At 40.0% G+C, this 18,629-nt stretch overlaps 1 protein-coding gene across 2 annotated transcripts in view; it reads right to left on the reverse strand.

Moving 5' to 3' along the window:
• Window positions 1-289: 289 nt before the first annotated feature.
• mta1 (metastasis associated 1) overlaps window positions 290-18,629 on the reverse strand; it is a 39,509-nt gene continuing 21,169 nt past the window's right edge. The window contains exons 4-18 of one of the 2 annotated variants that reach the window (XM_055038481.1): window positions 14,948-15,074; window positions 13,227-13,290; window positions 12,662-12,779; window positions 11,402-11,504; window positions 10,438-10,537; window positions 10,124-10,312; window positions 8,713-8,787; window positions 8,530-8,588; window positions 7,644-7,780; window positions 7,188-7,339; window positions 6,342-6,531; window positions 6,166-6,255; window positions 5,235-5,390; window positions 3,324-3,473; window positions 290-2,199 (exon numbers count right to left, since the gene is read on the reverse strand). In XM_055038481.1, coding sequence (XP_054894456.1) covers window positions 3,364-3,473; window positions 5,235-5,390; window positions 6,166-6,255; window positions 6,342-6,531; window positions 7,188-7,339; window positions 7,644-7,780; window positions 8,530-8,588; window positions 8,713-8,787; window positions 10,124-10,312; window positions 10,438-10,537; window positions 11,402-11,504; window positions 12,662-12,779; window positions 13,227-13,290; window positions 14,948-15,074 — 1,670 coding nt within the window. In that variant the 3' untranslated portion in view covers window positions 290-2,199; window positions 3,324-3,363. Of the gene's footprint in view, window positions 2,203-3,323; window positions 3,474-5,234; window positions 5,391-6,165; window positions 6,256-6,341; window positions 6,532-7,187; window positions 7,340-7,643; window positions 7,781-8,529; window positions 8,589-8,712; window positions 8,788-10,123; window positions 10,313-10,437; window positions 10,538-11,401; window positions 11,505-12,661; window positions 12,780-13,226; window positions 13,291-14,947; window positions 15,075-18,629 lie in introns of both variants that reach the window. The other variant, XM_055038479.1, reaches the window with a different exon arrangement.

Here is an 18,629-nt window from a genome sequence, read left to right on the forward strand (position 1 = left end):
AACTCAAGACTCTGAATGCTTCACTGCCAGACGGGAAAAGTAGAGCAATCTGTGAAATGTTCAAGGCTTGGGGTTGGACTTTAATAACCTAACCCTGGTCTAAACTTCTCCAGAACTTTCTCTCCAACCCGTCCACCGACTTCTCTCGTCCTCATGGTGCTGTTAATTGACCCTCAGCCGTTCACAGAACAGCTGAATTCACACTACACACAAATGGGCTCTAGTCATTTACATGGCGACTGGTTACACTGGATTCCTGGTAGAGTAAATGAGATAAAAGACAAATAAATGCCACAATTTAAGGATTTTTATTTATAAAAAAATATTTGAAAACCATGTGTTCCTTCATATATTCACATGCCCTACTTGGTGTTTGTGATTGAAAAGTGTGAAAAACAAGTCCAAGTATATATGCCAGACACTGCAACTCTGAGCAACGGGGTTTTGGGGGCGGAGTCTAAAGACGCAGCCCAGGTGTCGTCTGCCACCTTTTGAAAACAATCTTTTATGCTGAAAACTTCAGTGACGCCAGGGCCTCTCGGAAAAAAAAGTTGCAGACGAATTCATTCTTCATCCTTAAGTGAAAAATGTCAGGCGCAACACAGAGTATGTATCTTGACATATTTTTTGCTGCCATTTTAATTCCAAAGTAAGCAGAACTACACAAATACAGAGATTTATGTAGAAGCAAGCATTTAACAAATGTGGCACAAAAAGCCTCTTTTTGTTAGGAGTGACCCATATCTCTTTTGTTCGAGTATATCGCAAAAAAAAAAAAATTTAGAAAACAGAAAACTTTTAGGATACCGACATTTGGCAGGAGGTCAGAATCGAACCCACAGCTTTCTGACTGAAAAAGAACCACACTTCCATGTTTAGAGTTTTCCTCTAAGACGTAAATACTTGGTTTCTTTGTGTGTTTAGTTTGTGGTTAAACGGGTAAAAACGTGAACTCTCACAATGTTGTTGCCCGTCGATACTTTGGGGTCGGCTGTTTGGGCCGAGCGGCAAAAAAGTTTGGACAGCGCTCTAAACAGTCCTTAGGTTCAATGAAATACAAGGATTCAAATAGATCACAGTCAGAGCATTGTTTGAAAAGATACCATTCACAATCTGGTTGTTTTAGATGGTTGGTTGGTTGATTTGTAAACGTGTGTTATGGACGGATGGTAAAATTACATTTTATTTCTTTCTTTTTTTTTGCTTTTTGGGAAAAGCCAACTTTGCTTGCGACGTTTTCAACCAATGTGCAAAAATAAACACACCGACAAGAGGTTGGACATGAAAGCAGACTGCATTCCTGCTTTTTAGTTCATTTCAGATGTTTGCTTACAAAACAAAGAACGGCTCGAGCTTTAAATCCGCTCCAATACTGACAACATATAAAGCCATTAGGAATGAAGAGTTGCTGTAAATTTGCATATACCCTGCTTGCATACCCGGTGTGGAGTAGAGGAGGAAAATAGAAAAAAAACGAACACACACACACCGACAGCAGCTCGAAGCGGCAACAGTCGGTGTGTCTTTTAACACCGCGCCTCTGTGGACGGACACCAAAACAAGAAGAGGGGAAAGATAAGAAGAAAAAGAAAAAAAAATCGATTGTTTTTAATTACATTACGAAGCGAAGAGACGCCGCTAATTGCTGAAAAAGGTAGAAAAAACATCAAGTCCTTCTCGATAAGTTAACCCTCCTCTGGCGCCGGCCTAAGCGACGCAGAAGACGAGTTGAACTCACGTCGCCGAAAAGAAAAGTGCGTCTCTTTTCCGACTTGATCTTGTTAAAAAAAAGAGGAAAAAAAAAAAAAAAACACAACAAAAGATGCGAGTGGCTTATGTTAACGTTCCTTCTCCACAGGGGCTCCTCAAGCACTTCTCATGAAACTTTACAAGTCTCCATCGTTTGATCGACAAACAAACTGAGTTATAGTTGGTAAAAATAAAAAATAAAATAAAAAATACAAACAAACAAAAACAATAATTACAAAGACAGTAATAACAAGTAATGTAAGTAATAAACACAGTCCTGTACAGTCAGGCTCATCTTCAGATGGAGACCTCTGCCGAAGCGGTCGCCTGGCCTCCAGCAGCAAAGAGACACAAACTGACTGAAAGAAAAGTGACCAATGCTGTCGTCTCCTCTCAGCTGCCCACACTTATGGTCTGTTAGGAAAGACTTCTCCGTTTTCCTTCCTCCCCCTGCTGGAGAAACGACAAAAGAAAAAGATGCCATTAACTATCTTTGGCCACATGGAGGCAGCAGAAGCATCGTCTAGCGGCGGCACTGAGCTCAGGTTGTCACAGAGGGAAGAAAAGTGCAGCTGGACACTTTTGAATATCATTAATCATTCAGTGCAAGATGTGAAACTAAACCAGGCGTTACAGTAGCAGTGTGATATTTCACTCAGTTTACTTCTGGAGCACAAGTTTTCAAACTTCCAAAGTTTATTTGAATTTTGTTGAATTGTAGACAGAAATATTTTCACTACCCAGGATTCACAGATGAATGCTATGAGTTACTGTATGATGGGATAAACTACAGAAAGATTAGAAACAAGCTTCATTTGGGAGAAATAAAAGTAGCTTCTCACAGGAAAAACAGGATTAAATTCTTAGATATCTTTGATGGACTTGTCCCTCCTTCCACTGAATCATTAAAAAATGGTAATTTGTAGATTAGTGACATTAGTTTTAATAATTTTTGACTTGTTTCTTTAATTCTTTAGTATTGTCAATGAGAAATTATGTGGTTTAATGTCTAAATTTTATTACATCAGCACATGAATTTTAGCCATACTGAGCAAATGTTTAGCAAATAAACTAAACCAGAAGCATTATAGTTGTATATTTCAGCTAATTCAGGTGAAAATGGCCTACAGCTACTTTGGTGGAGCTCATTTTTTATGAAATACTGTGCTAATGTGCACCACAATTTTTCCTTCCACTTAACATTCCATAAATAAGTTTGCATACAGCCCTCTGGACAGCCTGCTCTCAAGTTTGTTGTATTCCCAGTGATTATGTAGAACATAATGTGGCAATTCTTTAAAAGAAAAAAAATAAATAAAAGAAAACCAGCCTTATGATATATTCAAGTTTTCTGAGAAACAGCATTAGCTTTATGTATCAACCATGAGCAAAAACCTGGTGTGAAGATCACATATAGTTTCTGTTCTAACCCTTTAAAGATTAAAGACTTTTTTTTTTTTTGCCTGCCAAGGTGTTCATTTTCAGCTTGGTTTTTGCCTCTCCACCACCAAACAGACAACCTGCTGAATACGTCATCCGAGCCCCTCGTGTTCAAGCAGGAGCCAAAGTCTCACCTCACTGCTGTTTGCAGTAGCGATTGTTCCCACGGAGAGTTCAGTCCAGTTCGTGAATCTCGTCCTGCAGGGACGCCGAGGGCCGTCCCGCATCGCTAACACGTTTGGCCATGATGTCCCACTGTGGAGTGAGGGCTTTGGACTTGGTGCCTGCAAATGGAGCGGAGAGGGAGAGTTGGTGCAGCAGATGACAAACGCGCGCACACACCGATTCAATCTGCCAATTCTACAGTGGGAGGACAAAAAAAAAAAAAGTAAGAAAGCTAACCTTCATCTGCCCCCTGCTGGCTTCAAAAGCTACTAATTTCACATGATCACAGTAGTAAAAAAATAGGATAACAAAGCTATGGATTTTAAGGATACATAAGGTAATAAATCACAGTTGAAAAAAAAGCCTTCTTAGATATTCTGTATGGGAAATTTCAGTTTTCCACTCAGATTTTCATTTTTCTCAGCCAAAAATCAGAGAGTGGAACAAAGGGATGTAGATGGACGTTAGGACTGATACTTAATTTAACTTTCCCATCAAATGTCTGGTAAAAAAAAAAAATCCTTTCAGAAAGAAACTAGTTTTCAACATTGCAAGAAATGCAGTGATTTCTGAAAATAAATAAATAAGAAAGAAAACTCAATCTCAGCTAATTTCAGACTAGTTGACAATTAACAGGCTTGAAAAACGATGAGTCATTCTTAAAACAATAAACAAATAAAAAACCCATTCTGAAATATAATCAGAATAATTCACCAATACAGGGCTCATTATTCCTTGTATTAGTTTTCAACCACTCCTGCCTGCATGGTTGAGTATTTGTGTTAAAAATAACAAATCACCTGCATCAGTTTAGTCTTTTTGTATCCTCTAAATATGTTCATCTATGTGGACGCAACAAATGCAGATCTCTTGTTTGTTTAGCTCCACGTTTATGTCAGCACATTTAGTGTTTCCTCTTTCCATTTCCTCTGTTCGGGTTTCAGATCCTCCAGCAGCTCCTGATGAAAACGATGCTTTCAAAACGAACCCAGGCTCTGATCGCTGCATCTCCACTGAATTAATGCGCTGATGCAATATTTACCACGGCCACTTTTAACTGCAACACATTTAGAGGAAGTTTAAATAATCATAGGCACGACCCAGAAGCCGCAGAAAATGCGCTTCATGAATAACCTGCCGCTAGCCGCCTGCTCGTCTCATCGCAACAACCTCGACATGTTGGATGTGAAAAGACTGCAGCTCCATTAACCGCTGATTTAAATAAATGCTAACACATGGACCCAAGCGTGGTTCTGAAGAGGGATCGGAGACGGGTCGGATCGTCTCCCTCGGGGAACACTCGGCGAGCCTGCCTTGCCTCGTTACCAGGACAACACGCACTACGGCCTACAGCTAAAGCGGCGCGGCTGACCGGATCTCCAGCTCTACCTGCTCTCTCTGGCGTACTCCTGATCCATCAGCGACACGCTGACCCGACTCCTCCCATCACGGCAGCTCCCCGCAGAATCTCGATTTTTGAGTCAGGCGAATTAAGTATTCATGCCACTTGACGGTTTTGCGGGTGCATTTAATTGGGCTTTTTATGTGAATAAACACAACAGAAGAAAGATTTTTTTTTTTAAAACCTTGTGCAAAAAAAAATAAAAAATCTCCAAAGCGTGTTGCAGGGCTGAGACAATTGATTAATTGTGGTTAATCGATTCGTTGAACTCATCGCCAATTAGTTTAGTAATTGGTTAATCGCTAACTGGAGTGCGCAGCCTCAAAAAAAAGGAACAAAATATCAAACGTGTGCTGATTTATGAGCTAAACTCAAACTTTTGGCAGAGTGATAGAGAATAGAGGTCGTTACAGAGACACAAAGCTGTCATTGTAGTAGTTTGGCTAAAGGAAGAACGTCCTCAATGTGAGAAACCCACCATCCAGGCCGTTGTGCTGCTCGTAGCTGCGCTTGCCCAGGATGGTGGGCGAGCCGTTGTTGAGGATGGGAGAGGACTTAATGGGCGTCAAGCTGCCTGTTGAGATGGATGCGCCGCGGGTCGGCGGGTTGGGCTTGGACGGACGGGGATGTGCTTCTGAACACAGCGAGCAGAAAATGGGTCAGTCAGAGGAGAAGACGCGAGGGACTTTACTTTCAAACGGATAAACATCTTGAAAGAAAGCAACGTGAAAAAACATTGAATACTCAATTTCTCTCTGGATTTGAGAAATGTTGAACAAAAACAAATCATGCACAACAGATGCATCCAAAAGACAAACAGGAATAAACAGCGGAACGAACAAACGCAGCAGGACGCAAAGAGCAAAGAAAGACAGAAGGCCACAAGTCATGGAGGTACAAAGGAAGCGCATGATCGAGGAAGGACACAAAAAACAAATCGGGTCAGACACAAGAAGTAAAGATGGGAATTATATGTCAGAGGAAAAAGGAAGGACATGGAGGAAAAAAAAGAAGAAAGAACAGACAATCCAAAGGGTAAAAGGGAACAAATAAGGGAGTGAAGAAGGAAGGAAAGAAGCAAGAAAGGAAAGACAATAAAAAAGGCACAAGGACAACAAGGTAAAGGAAGTTAGAGAGGGAAGGATAAGAGGAAGCAAGGGCTCAATAAAGACATAGAAGAGGAGAAAAGGAAGGAACAAAAAGGATAAAAATGAAAAGATGAGGCAGGGGAGTAGAAAAGACAACCGGCCAAGGAATAAAGTCTGAAAACATTTGTATTTTTTTAGACTAGACTTTTCCTGGAAAAGATTGAAATAACATCCCAGACATTTCCAGACTTTCCCAGGCTTCTTTTTTAAGAATAAAAGCTTCTCATGCTCAACAGATGAGCTTAAACATGACAAACTTACCCAAGTACCGAACCACAGACTCCAGAGGTTTCCGCTCCACGGGTTTGAGCTGCGAAGGCTTTTTTGGCCGATCTGGTAACCTCAGAGCACCTGAAGTCAGTCAGCAAAACAACACTCATGAAGAACTGAACTAAAAAACAACAAAGTTTGGCTGTTGGGAACACAAAGCCTCCTACACTCTGCTTTGATGGCTGCTGTGTTGACGGGGAGGTAGGGATGCCGGGCCAGGTATCGCGGTCGGATGATGTCCTCACAGAGGCGGCGTGTCAGCCGCGTCGCGCCGCTGGTCTGCAGGAAAAACGCCTGCCGGGTCTTGACGGCAAACTTGGGGCTGCCGCTGTGCCGCAGAGGAAGGCCGTGAGGACTCTGGAACGACAAACGTCGGGTCGGTCAGAGGATCCTCGCCAAGGATAAGGCAGGACTCGTATCTTGCATAATTTTGCCCTGTTGTCCCGCTATTATTTTGAAAATGCTTTTCCCCACTGTACAATTCAAGAAGTAAAATTAAAACACTTTCCTCTATGCGTTCTGGCACTTAGCAAATAGAAATTAATTCAGGTTAGTCAACTAACCTAAAATGATTTGACTTCGGACAGCGAGGAAAAAAAAACATCTACGAGATGAAAATGTCTAATTTCAACTATAAATAACTTTTTTTTTTTTTTTTTTGAACATAAAGTTTTAGTTCTTTACAAACTGACATCAAAATGCTTTTAACCATCTTGTAAAGTGATTCAATGTTCTGTTGGACCAAAACATTAATTTGTTATTAGTGAAGCCTGAAAAGTTGTGGATCTCTTTGTGGACTTTTTCACTCCATAACGACACTTTTTGACTTCCTAAATTCGGTCGAATGGACAAAGCGGAATTGAGAAAACAAAAACGGACAACGGAGAGTTTGGGGGGGCAAAAACAAAACTAAACGGAATTTGGAAAATAACCAGCCATTGTTAGAGACGCAGCGAGATCGACCGAGTCAGGAGGATTTCCTCTGATTAACGGTCCAGGAATGCAGCCGTTACCATGGTGCTGCGGTTGGGCCCCGGCCTCTCGCCGTCCAGCCTTGTGGGCATCTTCAGGCCGCCGTACTTCTTCCAGTAGGTCCAGCATGAAGCGCACAGGCGACACTGCATGTTGGGAGGGCCCCACGAGTACCACTGATAGGAGCTGCTGGCTACACACACGCACACGCACACACACACACACACACACACACACACACACACACACACACACACACACACACACACACACACACACACACACACAAAATCAGCATGACGGAGCTTACAAACTTTCACTTTCTTTGGCAGCTGATAGGAGAAGTCATGATGGGATTTGCTCCATCATAATCATCTAATGAGATTCACAAAGAGAGGGAGTCTGTATTTTCTTAAAATATCTATAACAGTAAAAAAAAAAAAAAACAACAAAACAAAAAACAAAAAAACAAAACTGTGCCAGGTTGGAAGACTTACTATAGCAGCTTTCACAGGCTCTGCCCAGCCCCGGGGTCTGTCCTGAGCCCGGCGGTCCCGGGACATTTGAGCCCGCTGCTCCGTTTAGAAGCGCTGGCTTTACGCTGTTACTCAGCTGGTTGGGGTTTGGCTTGTTGCTGGAAGGTCAGGCGAACAGAGACGGAGTGAGACAGGAGAACAACAGACCGTCTTAAAACATGAACGCAGTCACAGACCCGTGGGAAAAAAAATAAAAATAAGAAAAAGAAAGAACGTGATGACCAAAATCAGACAAATATTAAAGTTTAAGTACTGGAAGGGAATAAATGACTTCCTTTAGGCTTTTCTCTTAAAAAACCACAAGTTTTTCATACAGTTTTCTATTTCTGGCTCACATCAATTGCAGCTCTTCTTTCCAAGTATTTGTTTTATTAAGCCCTCATTTGTCTTTATTATTTAACAACCACTGTTGATTAGAATTCTATATAAATAATACAGTTACCTTAATAAGATCCAATAAAAACAACAAAACCATGATGGACCACTCCATACTTTGTTTTACTCCATTTTAGTTCTTGAAACTCCCCACAGACTCTCAAACTGAAAAATTGACTCTTAGCGATGAGAGTCCATCTTTGAAAGCATGGAGCAAATGTAGATCAAACGGCAACATTACGTGTCGGGCGATTCTGAAAGCAGATACTTACTCTCTGGGTGTTAATCTCCTAAAGAAGGCCTCTGACGATGGGCTACAATCACTTCACAATTTCTTTTGTTTATCGCCAAAAAGAAAAGAAACACCTTTTGTGGCTGCAACTTCATCTTTTTTAGCTTAGCAACCTGTGTTGCTTTCATGCTTTGAACAGAAACGCGCAAAAGTCTGAGTATCTGAAGAGAAAGCACTCACTAGTTGGGGATGTAGACCTGCTTGAGTTTGCTCTCTGCCTCGGCTGCTTTTAATCGCTTCTGTAGCAGGAACAGGAGAGAGGAAGAACAACAGGATTAGATCTCTTCAGCTCCTCGGCTTCCTGCGACCAAACATCAACGGTTCCAAGCTTAAAGTAAGGACAACCATGTGAGGACAATGTACCTGCTGGACGTATCTATCTGTAGTCTTCCACATGTAGTAATACTCAATTATACTCGTCAGTGACTTCCAGGGTAGCTGAGAAAGAAGAGAAGGATGATGGACATGGTCATATGATCTCGCTGATTTTTAAATAAAATCCAATTTGCCACAGAGTTGTTGTTGGGGAACATTTTCCCTCCGACAGGAAAACCTGAAGATTCACTCTCTGGTTCAGCCGAAGCTGATTCCAGATCTCAAAGTTTAAAACAAAGACGTAACAGGTTTCAGCCCCACCCATGCTGCCGGTTTAGAAAAGAAGTGGAAACAAGAATGAGTAGCACTGAGAGACACTGGCCACCAGGTGGCGGAGTAACGCTCAAGGTGACAGCTAACTGTGGAATAGAAACGGCTCATTCTTCTCCGGCTGGAGGCGAATCAGAAAATGAGGAGCTGCAGCATCTTTCCCCTGGGCAGAACACAACCTTCTTTTCAAACAGATCTGTGAGATCACCACACACAGGATGAACAGGCTGATTTCCAAAAAAAACAAACAAAAAAAAAACAGTCCAGTTCATAAATAATCAATTAAACATAAAATAGATCTGCAAAGATCCCCTGTAGGGCAGCAGTTAGAAACACACTACATATCTGACAGATCATTAACTCTAAAAAAGGCCATTTGCTGAAAGAACAACATACTTTCAGCAAGTACGTTGCTGGAAGTTTGTTACTTTCAGCAACAAAGAATAGTCAAAAGAGTAGTTTTGACCATTCTTTGTATAGTCAAAATTATACAATGAAATATTTGCTAACAAATTACACTCAATTAACCTAAAAAATAAAAAAATGCTTTCATCAAATCAAGCAGAAACAGCTAAGAAAGATAAGAAGTATGTTTTTAGCTACAGACGCCACTTTTGCAACAAATGATCAATGGGCCACAATTGCATTTAGCCAACAAACATGTTTTTTTTCTAATTTATAAAAGGAATTTCTTTGTTTTTTATTTGCAGCTTTTGATCTATTTCTAATATTGTTTTTAAAAACAGTAGCAAGTAGAATATGCATTTTTTATTTGATTAATTGTCAAAAAAAATTGATAGATTAACTGAGTGCTAAATTAATCATTAGTTGCTGCTCTAATGAATGCTGAAAACAAAAACTGGGTGAACGAGTTTGAATTTGGCTGAAGAATATTTGTAACAAATTTGCTAAACTAATGCAACCAAATCTCATTTTCAATAAATTATTTTTGAAAAACGCATCATTCAAAGTAAAATAAACAAAAAAACATGATGATGATAGATATGAGACCGGCGCCATGACTGTGCTGAATGGTAGAACTTTAGGAGAACAAAAGAAGCTAAAAAAAAACAAAAAAACAAAAGCGAGCGATTCTGTGAAGGCGCTACTTTTTGGTTTCGCCACTTACAAAATCCTGCTGGATGTCTGTGAAGTCTTTGCCGTATTTCTCCAGCGCTTCCTCGAACAGGTTGGCCTCGGAGGCGCTCCACTCCTCCATCTCATCCCTGCAGAGGACGGGCCCACCCTGAGGCACCAGCGCCGCGATGGCCCGGGTCATGTCGTAGCCGTTGGTGTGGAGCGTGTCCATGGCGTGGAACTGGGAGGAAACCAGAGTTAAAACGCTAAACTATCGCTAACATATCAAAAGCTGCGCAGACAAGGTTTCACTCTTTAAGCAGCGGCACGATGTTGAGCACCCGAACCCGCTTTTGCGTGTCTCACCAGTGTGATGTCCCTGGAGGCGGCGGCGGCGCTCATGTGGAGGCTCGGCTGCCGGACAGAACTGCTGCAGTCCAACGCTCTGGCGAATGTACCAACCGACCTGAGGGGCAAAGACGCCTTCAACAAGACGCAAACCAGTGCTGCTACTGGCTATTATTCTGACGAATAATCGGATCAGAAAAAATTGGGCACATTCAGATTTTTCATTTAACTATTTAAGCCTTTATTGTACAATATTAGAAATACATTAAAATGTGTAAATAAACAAATTCCTTTTATTAAAAAATAAAAAAAATACATTTTATTGCCTGAAATGCAGTAATATAGCTCTTTTTTAGTGAAATTGATCCAGGTGAAGCTAAAATTATGCATCTTGAGGAGTTTTGGGTAAAATATTTACAGTTTCTTCTGTACATGTAATTTCTTTAAAGTTTTGGCTTAATTACTTATATTTATATATTGGGCTTTTTTTCCCAGAAAATTACATGTTTCATAATCTCAGATTAACAATTAATCAATTATTAAGTTAGTCGATAATTATTTCAACAAACAATTCATCACGAATACTGTGATTAATCGTTTCAGCCCTAATTCTGAACAAGGATACTTTCTGACTACTAAAGGGCTCCTAAACATTTTTCATTGTGAAAAAAAAATGTAATTCTGATTCTCCTCTGGTCAGTTTTGGCTCCAGAATGTCCAATGTTTGTAACAAGTGATATGGATAGTTGGAGGGAATATATTTACAAAATCTTAACTCTGCAGTAGCTCTTCTTACCTTAACTTTCCATAACACATAATTTCTGAAGGACCCAAACATTTAAACCATTTTTGGTTTTCACATTAATTCAATCCTCAGAAATTCTGAAAACAACCTGCCCAGTGTTAGCATAATTAATGTTTCTTTCTAAACAGTTTTCTTGTGAGTACTATTTTTTTTCTTTTAGCGTCACTGTTTACTTACCGAGCTACGACTAAAAACTGGTCGATCTGTTTCTCTGTTAGTGAGCTGTTGGGATCCCAGATCTTCTCTTCTAGCTTTGCCAGGTCTCTGCCATCTTCTTCATCTGAATTTACCAACACACACAGAGTAAACATAATTTAATCAAAAACAAAAACTCATCTATCTGTTAAAGTTTTTATTGAATCCGACTGTGCCTTGTTTGCAGCTTCTGCCAAAACCTTGCTAAGAATAAAAGGTTTTGGAAAAACATATAATGTGTCCACAAGCATTCATCAAGTATTGAGACAAAAATATTATTTTACTGTGGTATGTTGTAATTTTTTAATAAAATTAAGGCTGTGGTTATGATACATTTTCTGTGAAAGTACAAGTTATGGAAGCTTTTCTTGGCAGATGCAGATTTTGTCCAAAAAATTTTTTTTGTCTAAACCAGCAGAGTAAATCTGCTACTGGTTTGTATGGTGAAATAGTAGGTTAGAAATCTGAAAGATTGTAATTAATCACATAAGCAAATCATACATCTGCACACGTGTTGGATGGCGAGTTTATAGAGTGAAAATAGTAAAGGTGTCTTGTTTTGATGCAATTTATGAATTAGGATGAAAAATAAGCTGAATTTCCAGTAATTGATCATCCAATGAGCTGATCATTGGATGATTTATTGAGTCCTTTATCTTTTCTAGCTGTTTTTCTTAGTTTAACAGACTTACAGGGTGGATCTTCTGTCTAATGTTTGGTCTTTGAATTTTTGCAGCTTTAGTTGTTGGAAACATGCTATATAAAAAAATTTGATCTTAATCTTGTTTGCCACGTCTCTGACTTTGACCCTTTCAACCAAAACAGAGTAATTGTGAATTTGATGTCTAGTTTTTGATGTTTTTTTTTTTTTTTTAACACGCATTAAATCTGAAAAGTGTGGCATGCATTTGTATTGAGTTTTCTATACATTTATGCAACAACCAGCCAACTTTGTGATGGGCTATCTCATAACAGCCATCGAATGCATTCTATTGTGACGAAGTGTGGGAAAGTTCAAGAGGTGAATAAACTTTTGCTAGCTATCGGATAGCGCTGGGACTTCAGTGTTCAGGATCAGGTTCTGATATGAAAGCAGTGATTTATTGGTCTGCTGTGCCGTTCAGATGCACCGCATCAATATTCAGTGGTTTAAAAAAAAAAAAAGAAAATATTCCCTGGAGAAAAGAAAAACCTTCCTCTCTTAGAATCCAATGTTTATTTAAACAGGCCAGATTAAACTACCTTCATTCAGGAGGTCGGTGATGTCAGCCTGGAATTTGTTCCCGATGCGAATCTCCCCTTTATCCGCCAGCAGGGTCTTCTGCTGAGGGTCGTACACCAGCGAGTAGAAGAAGGCATCCTGGGAATTACAGGCGGGAGCAAAGTTCAGAGCAGAAGACGGGCAACCGGGCCTGAGAGTGTGCTGCTATCTGACTGTGTGTGCGTGCGGCTTCCTCGCTGTTACGTCTCTCGTCTCCTCATTACCGTGTGTGAACAGAACATTCTGGGTCAACATGCTGAATAATTCATCTGGAAACAGAAATCTTTAAACTCGTAAGACTCAGACCCACACAGCCTCATACAAGCCCGCAAATCTAATGCACCTAATCACATATTTAAATCCCATGATGCCGCTGGGCGTCTGCACCTGGGGCTGGATGCATACCGTAGCTTCACCGCCAGACGCGCAAAAGCCCATTCCTCAGAATTATGAGGCTGTGTATATAGATCTCATATAAATTTCAGTCCTTCTATAGCTTGCAAGAACGCCTGCATGCTTTCTGCGCATGAATGCAGACATACATACCTCTCTGTCCAGGTAGGACTTCAGGGCTTCGGTTTCATTCAGCAACGTCACGCAGCACTTCCCTCTGGAGGACGGGAAGGAAAATCAAAGTACCGAGATGAAAGAGATTTGGAGGAAAGGCCAGAAGACACATTTTCAGTGTCTTGCAAAAGCGTTCATATCCCTAAAACATAGCATTTAATCACGTTAAAACCCCAAAGTTCAACGCATCTCATTTCTAGTAACAGACCAACACAATGTTATGCATAATTGTGAAAAGGAAGGGAGAAAATTCAACATTTTAAATTGTGTTTGTCTATCTCCATTCAGAAATTTTTTTTCTGTTACATGTAAACAAAAACCAAGATAATTTAAACTTGTTTAAAGTGAAAAAATAAATGTGCACATTTATAACTTTGTTCCAAATCAGATGACTCATGGTGCGGAAGTCAGTCAGCGATAGTGTCGGTTTGTCTTCGCTAATTGCTTTCTAAGTTTAGATGATTTCACAGGAAATTATTAACACCCCTATATCTAATTTGGGAGGGTGGCAAACTCAGACAACCTGTGAAAAAATCTGCACACCGTGTTAATCAGGAAGTCTTAATCAGGCTTGGATTTAACCTCTCAGGTTTCTTGTTTAACCTTTAACCTTCCAGCATTAACGCAGAAATGTCAAGTTATAACCTGATAATGAATGGAGTTTACTGATGAGTAATCGTGGGGTTAAGTCTAGAAACTGTCTTCTGTCGGCATTTTTTTTTTAATAAAGTACAGCGCCCTTTAACCCTCAGGCTTTATGAGCATTTTTGTCTTTTTCAACACTTTTTTCCTCATCAACAAGCCATTTTTTTGGGGTATTTCTATAGCAGTCCATTAGAAGACAAATGTACAATGCTCTTAAGTCATAAAGGACAAACACGTCCACTTCCAGGAAATAAAAAAAAAAAACATTTCAGTTTTCTTTTGACAAATTTCTCAGAAAATTTAAACCCATTAAATTTCAGCTTTATTACTTTATGCCACTGTCATCTCTTTTAAAAAAAATGTATGCAAAATAAAAGAAAAAAAGGGTTAAAAATTTTGACGATTTGTGAGGCTTTGAATTAAAATATTACTTCAAGTCACATCTTTTTCAACTTCTACTTCAGGTCAAGTCTTTTGATCAACTTCGGCCCTGATCATGATAATATATGAAACAAAAATCAGTGTTTTATACATTAAAATATCAGATTGAGAATGTGATGTGAATATATTGTCCTGAAGAAAAAAAAGGTATTTTCCATATGCCAAATAATAATGATCTGCTTTGGATCATTATTCTGCAAAATATAGCAACAATTTAGTAATTTGCAGATAAAATTTATGCTACACAGACTCCCATAAAAATCCCCAATTCCTAATTTTTTAGTGCTTGCAAAATATTATTATGTGTATAATCTTAAGAGTTTCATTTTTGAGAAAAAAAAAGTCACAACTTAATTTCAACCTGTAAAGGTTTCGTAGCACTATTTCAGGGGATGGAAATGTTTGTCCTTAATGACTTCAGATGGTTGGAAATTGACTGATACCTCTGGGTTAATCGGTTATTACACTGCTATGCTCAAAAATAAAACAGTACAATGTTTTTCTTCATTTGGCATATTCTAAGTTCACATTTTGTCTCAAAAAAAGGAAAAGAAAGTTTAAGCAAAACAAAAGCAAAGGCACAGTATAGCTAGTGAGGCCTGCCGGTGGACTACCTGATGTGTGTTGCTGGTAGGGACTCCAGCTGGCGCGACAGGAAAAGCTCTCTGTGTCTGAGCTGGTGCTTCTGCTTCTCGGGGAGATCGGCCATCTCTGAATTCTCCATCTCCTCCTCCAACTCCCCTGGGGCACAAAAACAAAAAAAAAAACAGGGTCAAATATACGCAGATCAGATGAGGCGGAACAATGGACTCCTTTGGGAAAAACAGCAGGAATGGAAAATCTTTCGGCAGCTGTCGGTACACTGTCTCAGGTGCATGGCGAGGGGACCTAAAACACGGGAACACGCACTTGATGAGCCAGAACAATGAACCCCCTCAGAGACATGAGCTGTGTTCACACACCTCAGACATGTTTTATGGGAATCTGACTGACTTGGCATACAAGATAAAAGAAAAAGAAACAAGTTCACATATAATTCTGCCTCCTTTATATTGGCTGAAGTATACAGCTGCTGTTTTATGTCCCACATGTTCATCACAAAAGTAATGAGCTCAGAAGGATTGCACTGGGGTTTAAAAAAATAGCAAAAACAATCTTTGATGTGAGCAGATAAAATTATAAAAGCTTCCTGTGCAGCTATGACTCGCTGACAGGAGGTTCAAACAGCAAAAAGGTGCTCTGTTATGAAATAGGGATGATTGTCATGAAGGGCTTACAAAAAAAGGAGCATTCACACCAGCCCTGTTTAGTTCAGATTAAGAGTTTGCATGTCCGGTTCGTTTGGGGAGGTGTGAATCGAAATTTCATTTTGGCCAAAGTAAACTTCAGCGCGGTTCGAATGCGTTATGTGGATGGAAGCGGACAGCTCCAAATGCAGAAAATGAACTACAGTAGTGCATTCTGGGTAAACCTAAAAAATGTTCTAGTCTAATGGGAAAAAAATGGCTCATTTGTTTTTTTTACTGGAGACAAAAGAGAAATCTTGCAACCACTAAAATCTGGCGCTGCTCCATTTTTGTTCATATTCTACGACGGAGGATGTTGCGCTCATGTTTTCTTTTCAGGTTCTTGTGCCGTTTCCTCCAGTGGTTCTTGCTACAGCGCCACCACAAGCGAACGGGAAAACAGGTTTTTCGAAATGTTTTTTTTGTTTGACACAGCACAATGTAAAACCGACCTGCACCAGTTGAAAATGTAACAAATTTTACAATTTTGGACCCCAAACCAACCAAGCTGGAAACTGCAGTAGTCATTAAAAGAAGAATTTAGTGTTTAATGTTGAGAAAGCACATCCTCATCTCTCACACACAAACCCCAAAATCCCCACCCCCCTCCTCTTCCTGGCTGGACTTTGCTGTAGAAACTCAAGAAGTACAATCCTTCGAGCCTTCTGGCCATTTTCTACACAACAATCATTCGGTCTGTCCTGTGTTCGTCCATCACTGTGTGGTTTAGCTCATCCACAAAACAAGATGTGTACAAGTCTATGGTCAGGAGAAGGATAAGCCAACATCTCTGCAGATCCCACACATCCTGGACACAAACCATTTGGACTTAAATCTTCAGCGTCGCCTGCAAAACCCAGCTGCCTTTGGGACAGTTTCTTCCCCCAGACCGTCTCTCTGATGAACACTTAACAGTCAGAGTGCCCGGATCTATTGTCTTCCTGCGTTGCAAAAAACTATTTATTTATGAGAACTTGCAAGTTTGAATATTTCCCGGGTTTGAATCCTTGTGTGGGGGCTTTGTGCATGGGGTTTGCTTATTTTCCCAGTGTATATGTGGGTTCACTCCAGCTACTCTGGCTTCCTATTGAATTAATTGGTGCCTCACGCCCTTAGGTATTAGTTTGTGTGTTTCTGTGATGGACTGGCAACCTCTAGGCCAATAACCCCTGGAAATAGGTAGCCCCCAGGAGAGATATTAACTGAATAATGAATCCAAAAAAAAAAAAAATCATGGTAAGGACTGGCAACAAAAGTATCAAAGACAAAAGGGGCATGAAAACAGTGAGAAATGAAGACAACGAGACTGCCATTATATGGGAGAGGGGGAAGGCCTAAGAAAGAAGAGAAGTGAAACGAAGAGCACCAGAGCAGTCAGTACGTGCTCCAATTCATTTGGAGTTTCATTAGAGGAAGCGAGGCTAAGAGAGAGAGAGAGACGAAGAGAGGGAGGCTGGAAGCAGAACAAAAGCAATCAAGGGATTTTCAGGAGAAGAGATGTGTGGCCAAAATCAATAAGTACTTTTTCACTCTCTCTGCCCAGCACTCAGCGCCCAGCAGATACACCATCAATGCCCAGGAAGAGCAGCTCAGCTCGCTCAGATGGATACACTCTGCATGGGCCGGGCTCCTTCTTCTTCTGCTTCCTTGTGGTGCTGAATCATAAAGCGCACAGGAAACACCCAAGCCTAATTACAGGAAGTGTTCAGTTAAAGCTCCAACAAATTTTCGATTTTCATATTCCAGCTTTTCAGGCTTATATTTCTATATCCCCCCCCCCTCAATGTAAAAACGAAACCTGGACAGGTCATCAAAATCATGAGATAACACAAATCTGGCGTTTGCTTCTGACCGAGTTGTGTAGTAAATATATGAGCATTAACATCTGTATCTGTATTACTTTCTAACATATTGGAGTCAATGTGTTATGGGAAAAATGTAAGACCAATCACCCATACAGTTTGGTACCATAAAGACAGCTCATGGACTGGAAGCCATGTCTGGACTGTCTTATAAATGTACCTCTTTTTTCAAATGTTCTGAAAACAATCTGACCTATTCAGAACAGAAAAGGGCAAGAACTACAATTCCCAGAATCCATTGGAACAACAATTAGAGCTACAGTTTCCCTCCTTCCATCTATCATCAGGCTGGCGTTTTTTTTTAAAGACACATATTAAAAAAGGCCAAAATAACTGAACTCTCTTTCTTCTGTTTGGCTCTAAAACTGAGCATTTCTACTGTACTATATCAGTTAACACATATTGCAATTGATCACAAATGAAACAAAGGGGTTATCCATATCTTTAGCAGCAATTATGAAATGTAGCTAAATTAATAAGATAACCATTTAAGAAAAATAAAAGTGAAATCTAACCTAGCTATACACACCCTCTTTAAGGTACTATGTAATACAATGCAGTGGATACTGGTATAAATAATAGGAGGACGATACAGATATATAGGGGCAAATTTGAAACTGAGACAGAGGCAATTGCTCTTTTAATTCTCCATTCATCTCCAGGCAGCTAAAGCACAGGGAATATAAACTGAGCCGCATTCATTTCAGACAGCCAAGTTGAATCAAACAACCTGAGGAAAATCCTGTAATTAAGTAAAGTTAAGATTCTACTCTGCGAGACGTCTTCTCTTCTGAACACATCGGACCCATTTCAAACAAAGATGAGAGAAGACGCACAACATGCAACAATCATTCCCCATGAATGCAAACCTTAGATCTGGCAGCGCACAGAATGAGGCAACCACTTAACCAGCTGCAGCCCTTGGAAAGATGAGGCATTTTTAAAATCAACAAAAAATGCCACAAGATGCACCAATTACTTTATGTAGCCAGTTTCCAATTTTTTGTGCTTGTAAAAAAATTGGACAGAGATTTTGTTTCGAGGATATTATCTTTGAGAGTGAACTGGAAAATGTCTTCACAGAATAAAATTATGATTTCTAAGAAACAACCTCAAGTTATGAAGTGGAAACAATCAGTGCAATTCTC

The sequence above is a fragment of the Poeciliopsis prolifica genome, unplaced genomic scaffold (genome assembly GCF_027474105.1).
Source record: "Poeciliopsis prolifica strain line A6 unplaced genomic scaffold, Auburn_PproV2 SCAFFOLD013, whole genome shotgun sequence".
Lineage (NCBI taxonomy): Eukaryota > Metazoa > Chordata > Actinopteri > Cyprinodontiformes > Poeciliidae > Poeciliopsis > Poeciliopsis prolifica.